At 45.1% G+C, this 9,730-nt stretch overlaps 1 protein-coding gene across 3 annotated transcripts in view; it reads right to left on the reverse strand.

Moving 5' to 3' along the window:
• TBC1D2B (TBC1 domain family member 2B) overlaps positions 1-8,844 on the reverse strand; it is a 33,052-nt gene extending 24,208 nt beyond the window's left edge. Inside the window, exons 1-3 of one of the 3 annotated variants that reach the window (XM_065688875.1) lie at positions 8,786-8,844; positions 8,001-8,203; positions 457-610 (exon numbers count right to left, since the gene is read on the reverse strand). In XM_065688875.1, the coding sequence (XP_065544947.1) occupies positions 457-610; positions 8,001-8,203; positions 8,786-8,807 (379 nt within the window). In that variant the 5' untranslated portion in view covers positions 8,808-8,844. Of the gene's footprint in view, positions 1-456; positions 611-7,247; positions 7,611-8,000; positions 8,310-8,785 lie in introns of those variants that run through there. The other 2 variants (XM_065688876.1, XM_065688874.1) reach the window with 2 other exon arrangements.
• Between the last annotated feature and the right edge of the window lie 886 nt (positions 8,845-9,730).

The raw sequence follows: 9,730 nt of genomic DNA on the forward strand, positions 1-9,730 counted from the left end.
GCAGGAAATTTTTATCACTGTCAGATAGAACCTTTTTTGGAAATGAAGTATGGTCATTCAGAATGCAAAATATACCTGTTCCCATTAAAAAACTGAGTTTACACCCCAGGATACTTAACACACTAAAAGGTGTTAAGATATTGAAACCACTAAAAAGATACTTAACTGTACTTTGCCACTTAATAAGACTACTCCATTTCACTTCCTTCCTAAAAATCTGTTTTTCAAAGAAATCGACAGGTTTCATAAGAGAAAGGAAATCACATTTAATTACATTTATGTTAAATAGTTTTAGCATCATCAACATATGCAGACTTGACATGGAGTTAATTGATAAAGAGATGCAACAAAGATCTTCGTAAGACTGTTCTCTACACCAGTGCTGTGCCCTGTACTGATTAACTGACACTGAACACAAAAACATGCAGCCTGTCTTTATTCACACTTTCAACCTACCAGGGTTGTCTTTGGCAACAAGACCTTTGGAAAGGTCACTTGGTGTAGGGGATGTACGGCTGTCCCTTTTTGCTGCGTCAAGGTTGTTACAGTATTCCCACCTCTTCTGTTGAAGTTCCTGAAGCCAGTATGTCATATCCTGACGAGTTGCAGCCTACAACACAAAGAACCAGAGCACTGATGAGATCACTGCATATCTTTGGTATACGAACACAGTCATTCCAAGTACAGCAAAAAACCCCAACACAGATCATGAGCAGACCATCAACATATCATCAGCCAAACCCAGTAAGATTTAAAAGAAATACACAGCAATGTAGTAAGTGCAAACCCCACATCCCTGGCTGGCATGCCAAATCCATTTGCCATTTAAAGTAGTCACATGCTTTTTTTTTTCCTCCAGTTTTACATTGAAACATTAGAAAACGCAGCAGCTTCTTATATTTTTTGCACAAAGTGTTGTTTAAATATAAATAGAAATCTGTATTATGGGGGGAAAAAAGGTCCCATACATACCCAGGACAATTCCCATTCTCTTTTCTAAACTTGGTTTATTACCAGCAGAAACCAACAAATTAATAATGCATTGCAATACTTCCTACTTTAACAACTTAATCTACATCCTGCATTACTTGACGAGCCCATGAGCTAACCAACTTCTATAGGAAGGGCATATTTAAAACACCAAAAACCCCAGCATGAATATTTAATCTGCAAGCTTGCAGTCATTCATATGAATAGGTAATGACTGAGCAAGAATTCAAACACATCTTTAAGCTTCAGTAAGAATCACAGCTATAAGATTCGCTCCAAAGTGTGCCAAATGGCAGTCTATCCACAAGAGAGTAAGTGCTGGTAACTGACACTGCAGGTGCTTGCTTGGAAAACTCATTTTCATTCCGACCTAGATCCTCAGCCACCAGTCTAGAACAAGCACCTGACATTAGCAATGTGGTATGTTCAGGAACAAAAAGTTAACACTTGGGAAGAAACACCCACCCCAGTCCTTTGGCTTGTAAGCACAAGGTGCCTACCTTTTAGCCAGTCTTTCTCCTACCTTCTCCCAAAGTGCTTGGTGGCATTACCAAGCAAAACCCCTCATTACTTGGGCAAATGACCATGTTTAAGGCATTTAAATTCTAATAGCTTTCTGTTCTGTTTATCACAGCTGAAGAGGGTGAGGGGTATAGCTGCAAAAGAAAGAAGAGCAACAAACAGCTCAGATTTCCTGACAAAGGAAGTTCAGTAAGTGCTGCATGAAGCTCACAAATGGCACAGATCTGTCTCCATTTTTGAAGAGAATACTTCTGAGCTGGTCAAATTGAAGATCCATTTACCATCATGTGGTGACCTTGAGAGCTGCTAATTACAAGACAGAGCATAAGCATGGAGGCAAACAACACCTGATGCTTCCCAAGGGTGCTCTCCCTGGCTCAGCAACCTGCCAGCTTTGTGTTTAGCAATCCTGAAGAGAGATTTTTATATTACAGTTTGGCTTTTTGTACTTGTATGAGCTTTAAGATCCACAACATCCTACAGCAAATGGCTTCAAAGCAAGGAGTGCTTGCGCAAGGAAGTTCATCAGAAGCCAGACAAAGACACTGCCCTATTTCTAGCACAAAAGTGTTTCCTTTGGAGTTTTATCTGGTGGTAAGTCTTCGTTTCTGGTACATTCCCCTTAGGCAGACTTGCACACAGGCCTTGTAAAGCAGTGTTTTACTGTGCTCCAGCAGAAAACCACCACCAATTCGAAGAGTTTCCACTAACACAGGATGTAGTACCTAAGTGGTTCTTTGCTACCGCAACATAGCTAGTGAGGCAATTCACCTGTGGTCAACCTAAGTTATACCTACAATTAACTGCTGCCCATGACTAGTTCAACTTAAAGAGCCTTTCCCACAATTTGCCACATTATCTTCTCCCCAAAAGTCTTTAGAAAACCATGAATAGATTTTATTGCAGTTACTCCTTGCTGCTGCTTTTAAATTCCCATTGCACTTGTTCTCTGCTGAGCAGCACATACATGTACACAGTTCACAAGCGATGTCACTGTTACTGGGTCAGGCAGAAGTTGTTATGGTCCTGCCACATAAAACAGGAGAGCAAAGCAGTACAAGGTTTTCACCACCTCTCTTAAGTAACTTTCCCAAGAATTAACTGGGTACCCTGCTGCTGCACCTTGCCTGTTACTGTGCCTTCCTTCCCACACGCTTCTCTCACAAAGTCTTCCACTCCCTTTGAACAGCTTTTGCTGAGTTTATATAGGCACCTCAATTATTTACTTTACAAGTAAAGGAGCATCCTGAGAACCTCTGCTGAGTTTTGTTTAAACAAAATTAATCTTTGAAGCTGGTTGTTTGAAATGGACTTTTTTTCCCAGTCACACACAGATTATTTTGAGTCTTGCTCTTCCCCTACTCCTACACAAAAGACAAATTTGCAAACATGCTTTTAATTCACCTTACCTGTCAACAAAAGGAGCACTTCCATGCTCCTTAAATGATGGAAAATCACTATGATTCACTTAAACCCACTCCCCTGTATTCCCCCCCCACTAAGAATGCTGCAGGAACTGCCTTCTTGTGATGCACACCTGACAAACAGAAGAATTATTTGGGGAAAACAAGTACACACTGGCATCCTCTACCTGGCCCCACTGGTGGAACACATATGCCAAAATTAAACACTTTCAGGAAGAGTCCAAAGAAACGCAACAAGCAGACTTGCCACTTTGAGGGAACTCCTGAGAACTCTTGCCACAATCCTTTTCTGAGCACAAACTCTCCAGCCTTTTCTGTATCAGGGATCACCACCAGAAAGTTTGCATTTCCGAACATTTACTAATCCTGCTATGCCCAAACCACACATTTGGAGCCAGAAGGCTTTGTTTTGGAGGGCAGCCCCATTTTCAGCTAAAGCATTGCAACCATTAACCAGCAAGTTTAAAACACAGATCAGCTCAGAAAAAAATCACCTTCACTGTTGAGCTACCTCCTCAACTGAGTTAGGCCCTAATGGTGCTATGTCCTAAGGCAATAACGTTTAAGCTGAAGCACTATTAAGTGCTATTAATCACTGCTACATCCTTAAAGATTACTGAAAATTGAAGTAAAAGCTCCTAAAAAAATCTGCTTTCAGCAGGTTTGGACTCCAAAATCTGCCATGTCTGGAATGCTTACAACTCGGCCAATAACCCAGAAGTTTTTGTCTTTAAGAAGTCTAAACAGTCTGCGTTCCCTTCTCCTCCCAGTTCACCTCTGTTCACAAAGTGACCACATACACAGTCTATCGTCACTGGCCAGTGTTTCTTTGTTTTAAAAGCAAGTGAACTGTGTCACTACAAGACACTGCTTTAACAATAAATGAGAACTGACCCCTTTGTTCATTTATGTATTTTCATAATGCTAATTCTTTTCTCCCCTAGTGACAGACCTCACTGTGCAAACACGGGCAAACACTCGCTTGACTGTATTATCAGCATTCTGTGTTACAGCAAGTATTTGCAGGATCAGGTCCTCTCCAGGAAAATATTCTCAATCATAATCTATTCCTAATTCATGAAGTACACAATTTTCTCTGCTGCTTTACCTAAAGTGGTGGTACCTGTTCCGTATTTTAAACAGAAAAGGTTTTTCAGACTTAGCTTCTTCTAATGTACTTTGATTCTTGGATGATTCTTGGAACTATATAGAAAAGCTACAATCATGCAAGTGCCAGGCTGGTTATCTGTGTTTCTGAACTGCGAACAATTTGCCTTATTTGCTGTAAAGGCTACAGTATATTTTTCCTGAAATTGTTACCAATTTGAGAAACAAACTCCAAGTGTATCATAGAGTCCCCAGCTCCCACTAAATGACAAAGACTGAGCAATTCAAATGATGAAATCATTACATTAAGAAAAAACCCAAGGCATTATGAAGAAATCGTGCATTCCTCAACAGCACCACCATTTCAATCTGGAGTTCCAGTTGCTTATTTCTTACTGCTCTTCTCAGCTGATAATACTGAATGGGAAAGACCAGATCACAAGATCTGGAAATTCTGAACACGAAGCAAATTGAGGAAAACAAGGCATGTGAGTTACAGGGTAAAGACGACATTTGACTTGACTTTATTCCTCGTGCTTTGTGTGTAATGTGTTCTTGATAAATTAAATCATATTTGCTTTCAAATGGGGCTGGCTCTGTCAATGGGGTTGGGAGTTGTTTGGGTTTTACTATTTGGTGTTCCAGTTTAACATCTTGAATTCATTCTCAATTCTATGTCTACCTAATTTAGTTGAAAGACAGTTCTTTAAGGCCTTTAAAAACATCATGTTGGGTAGAAGAAAATTAATTCCAGCTGCAAAAGCCTTACCCTTTGGTGAATTATAGAACAGTTTAGGATGGAAGGGACCTTCAAAGGTCCATTCTGATCATATGGCCACCAAAGGCCAGTTGGCCCAGCAACATTTCACAGGATTTTCATTAATGTAGAATCACAGAATAGTTAGGGTTGGAAAGGTCCTTAAGATCACCTAGTTCCAACCCCACTGCCATGGGCAGGCAAATTTCTTATTATATGAACTCCTATCATGTGTTCCCTAGCACTTTTAGGGACAATAGCTTTGCTGCTTTAGGGCAAGCATTGTAACAATACCAGAAGATACAAAATTATGTTTTCTGCTAATTACAGGAATGACCCTGACTCCCTTCACTGGCACCTTGTCTCAGTCCCTGTAAGAGAAACATGAAAAGAGCTTCAGCCTATTCAGGTTCCTTCCCAAGGAGTACAGGAAAAAACGGAATACAAGAGGTATGGGCAGAACAGTAAACCACAGCCTAAAAGGTACCAAGAAAAACATGGAAAAGAAAACTGTTTCCTCCACTTGTTCATCGCTGTTGAGTCTGACTTGTATCTTCATGACTCCAGAAGACACTCGAAGCTGCTGCTAGACGCTAGACCACTGTTTGTCAGGCTAAGTACTTACTACACAGGTAGCATATACTATTGCCCGCTAATCCTAACCCTAAATTTCACCTTTCTCAGCAAAGGCCCTCCTATTCAAAAAGAACCCTTTAAGCAAGACCCACATTATGCAGTTTCCTGAAGACTGACACACAAAAACCATTAGTTCCTAATTAAAACGGAACAAAACACCCCCTTCAAACTATCAAAAATCAAGGTTTAGACCAAGTCTACAGTTTAACTTCTGTAACAGGCTATACAGGCTGATACCTGATTTTAGTTATGATTACGCAAAGAAAAAGGTAGCTTTTACACATGATTTCATGCAAAACTGCTGATTAGAGTTTGCTTTTCCTTAACCAAATCAAATTTTTATCATATTAGTGTTCCACTTAAACGACTTATTGTTCAGTACAATAAGATCACCAAAAGGGTGCTCAGGCATTGGAACAGGCTGCCCAGGGCAGTGCTGGAGTCACCATCCCTGCAAGTGCTCACAGAGTGTAGCCGAGGCTCTCAGCGCCATGGGTTAGTGGTGGCCTTAGCAGCGCTGGGGAACAGTTGGACTTGATGAACGTAAAGGTCTTTTCCAACCTGGCTGAATCTATGATTTAATGATTCCTTATTTTGACATTGTTCTACACCCTCAGCATTTATTATCATCGCTCAAATCACAGAATCACAGAATCCCAAGGGTTGGAAGGGACCTCAAAAGATCATCTAGTCCAACCCCCCTGCAAGACCAGGGTAACCTACAGTACATCACACAGGAACTTGTCCAGGCGGGCCTTGAATATCTCCAGTGTAGGAGACTCCACAACCCCCCTGGGCAACCTGTTCCAGTGCTCTGTCACTCTTACAGTAAAGAAGTTCTTCCTGATGTTAACGTGGAACTTCCTATGCTCCAGTTTACACCCATTGCCCCTTGTCCTATCACTGGATATCACTGTAAAAAGCCTAGCTCCATCCACACTGTGAAGTGAGTATGCATGAAAGATCTTTTTCAGTGTTCAACAGGAAGCTCTGTTGTTTCATGGATTATTGGATTATTCTCTAATATTAAGGATGTTAAAAAAACCAAAAAAAAACCCGAAACTGAAACACTCCTTTCACGTGTAAATTCACACTCAAAATGCACAAAAACATTCCTTGTGGTAAATGTACGCCTTAACAGCAATCCAAAATAACATGCTCAGCAGAAATTCTTTCTTCTTCACTGCACAGAAATTGTCTCCTTATTGTTGCTTTGGGTTTTGTTTTCCCTTAGGCGTGACGATAAAGGAAATCCTAAGATTTACCCCTTGCCCTATAACAGTCTGAGTCCTTGCAAAGACAACACGCTAAGCAGCCTCTGCTATCATCGGGAAACACTTCTCCCTCCTCCTCCTCTTCCTTCCTCCCAAAGCGCTCTAGACGAAGGCTCCTGCCATACACCACCTGTTCAAAACAAACATCCCGAAATGGAAACCAGCCCCTGCCGCTCAGCCTCCAAGCCCACAGACCCCCAGCTTTCCTTGGGAATACACCTACCCAGCCGTCTCCCGCAGACCCACTCCACCAGGGCAGCTAGCCCATCCTGCTCCCACAGCACCCTGCTCGCCAGGACCGTTTTCTTCCTCTTCAGAAGAGCGCTTTAAAAGCAGAACCGGAGAGGAAGGCAAAACCAAACTAACCCGGGACAGCCCGGTCCTGCGTTCGCGAAATGACTTCTCGGACGACACACGAACGCAGCGGCGCCGGTCCCGCCCGAGCTTGGGAGGGGACGGCCGGACACCGCCCGCCCCGGCCCCCGAAGGGACAGAGAAAGGGGACCGGGGACCGAAACCGCTGCCCGCCGGGCCTACCTTGAGCACGGCCACGGCGCCGCTGGGGCTGTGCACCTCGAAGGCGGCGGCCTCGTCCCCCGCGGCAGCCGCGCCGGCCTCGGGCTGGTGGTAGCTGAAGCAGGCGGAGGCGATGTCGAGGTGCCCGAGGGGCAGCGCCTCCTGCGGCCCCTTGAAGTAGTAGAGGTAGCAGCGGCGAGGGTCGAACACGAACCAGCGGCTGCGGAAGCCGCGCAGGGGGCCCTTGCCCGACAGCTTCTGCAGGTACCCGCAGAGCTTCGGGGCGCCGGGGCCCGCTTGCTCCCCTGACGGGCCGCCGGGCCCCGCGCCGTCCCCGCCGGCCCCCGCAGGGCCCTCCTCCCCCTCCGAGCCCGCCGCCGGCATCGCCCCGGCACCGCCGCCGCCGCCGCCGCCTCGCCCGCCGCGCCGGAGCGGGCCCCGCCGCGCCGCCTCACGGGACTTGTAGTGCGGCAGCCGCGGCCCGGCCCGGCCCGGCGCGCCCCGCCCGCGGGCAGAGCGGGAGGCCCGGGGCCGCCGAGCGCGGTGCCGCTGCCGCCGGGACGCCGCCCGCCGCGGGGCCCCTTCGAGCGCGCGGCCCTGTTCCGGGACGGCGGGCCGCTGCTGACGTGGAAGCCACCACCCCAGCACACCCGGGTGCCGGCCCTCGGCCCTGCTGCCGGGCTCCGAGTCTTGTGCGGCCACGTCAGAAACGATCTCCCCGTTGTAGCCCAGTGAGGTTACAGCCCTTCTCCTGCAGCGGACTGTGCTACTCACCGGCAGTCTCCGTGTCCGAGCCTCTGCCTCAGCACCTTGCCCAACGCCAAAGGAACGCAGAGGGCACACGGTGCCTTCGCTGGTGGTTGGTTTTGCGTACCAGCCCCTTGCTCCCCTGCTTGTCGATGGGCGCTTAAAAATCATTTCCAAATCATTACTTACGGGGAAAAGTATGGCACATGCAGGCAGCAGTGGGTAAAGAGCTGTAGCTTACAGAGTTTAGGTTTGTGAATGGCTATAGGCAAAACTCTATGTTTCACTGAACACATTTCAGATCTAGAGTGTTAATAACACAGGCCTGTAATAACAAACTTCACTGTAAAGAGATCAAACGGCCACAAGGGGCTACATATAATTTCTCCTTGTGTTTGGAAACTGTTACCTGCCTATTTCCATCAAGTATTCCTATCGCTCTGGGTACAAACAGAGAAAACAGTCTGATGTGGCATAATCTTCCAAAAATGGGGGGACACAGTTCCACATTTAACGGCATTCAGCTTTTCATTCTCAACCTTAAAGAGAGCACAAAAGGTTTGCTATCAAAAGAGTTGTTGGAGCTGAGATTTGCAGTGCCATATTTATTAGGATTATGCTATTTATGAACTAGGTTCATCTGACTGAATTCTGACCATTTGAAAGTTCAGTTTATCCAGAAATCCTAAACTCCCAGAGCTCCTCACTCACTTTGCCCTCATTTTTAAATGCCTTGATGAATTTCTCGATGAAAAGGAACTGTCTCGTCTGCCAGACAATTTTCATTCTATGCTGAAGGATGTAAAGGATACAAAGCACCTGAGTATTCAGCATGGTTGTCCATGGCTTTCACTGCAGTGTTGACACAAGGAGTTGCAGAACACTTCGAGTCCTCCTCTCCGGATGCCACCTACTGATAAGAAATGTGTTGAGTGAGCAAACAGCAGTGTCCAGTTAGCAAAGACACTTGGGTAACTTGTAGAAGCTGAGGGGTGGAAGTTCTCTCCCCACTTAACTCACAGGACAGGTTAGATGTTGCAGACTGAGGCTAGACTTTTTGTTTCTCTTTTTTACTATTATTTTTCTTACGACTGAAATGACTGATTCTGCTCTGTGCAAAGTGAACACCCTGTTAGTAAATGTGGAAAGTAAGAACAGTTGATCCTGTTTAAACAACAGGTCAGTAAGATTTCTTCCATATGTACTGCTCAGTATTTCCTTCCCCAAATACAAAGTGCTGTTGGTCTTCTAGTAGCATCTTTGTTGGCAAGTGGCTTTTGCCAGAACATGAGTTACACAGGGGAAACACCGATTCTGTTTAGAAGCTGCCAGTTCCTTATCTCAAGTCGTGCAGACAAGTTTAAGTGTCCCAGCACTCATCTCTGATCTGCTACATTATCTCATCAGTTTAGTGAAGCATGGCCTTGTTCTTGGCCTGCTGAGCACCCATGACTCTTCCTCGCTATCAGTAATTACGTCTTGCAGCAAATCACAGATTCAATTCCTAAATCCTCAATTTTTGCCATCAGGACTTCACTTCTTTAATTTCCTGCCCAGCTTCCTTACACCACTCGAAGCAGGAGAATCCTCTCGTTTCACAGTTGATTCATGTAAACAGAAAGTTCCCCTTCTTGGAAAATACATTCTTTATTTCATACATGCCCTTTCTTTCACAAACAGATCCAGATGTGGAAAGGGAAATAACAGCAACTTATTTCTAAGTGAGATCATAGCTCCAAAATTAGAATGGATGAGAG

This window comes from Lathamus discolor, chromosome 8 (genome assembly GCF_037157495.1).
Source record: "Lathamus discolor isolate bLatDis1 chromosome 8, bLatDis1.hap1, whole genome shotgun sequence".
Classification (NCBI taxonomy): Eukaryota; Metazoa; Chordata; class Aves; order Psittaciformes; family Psittacidae; genus Lathamus; species Lathamus discolor.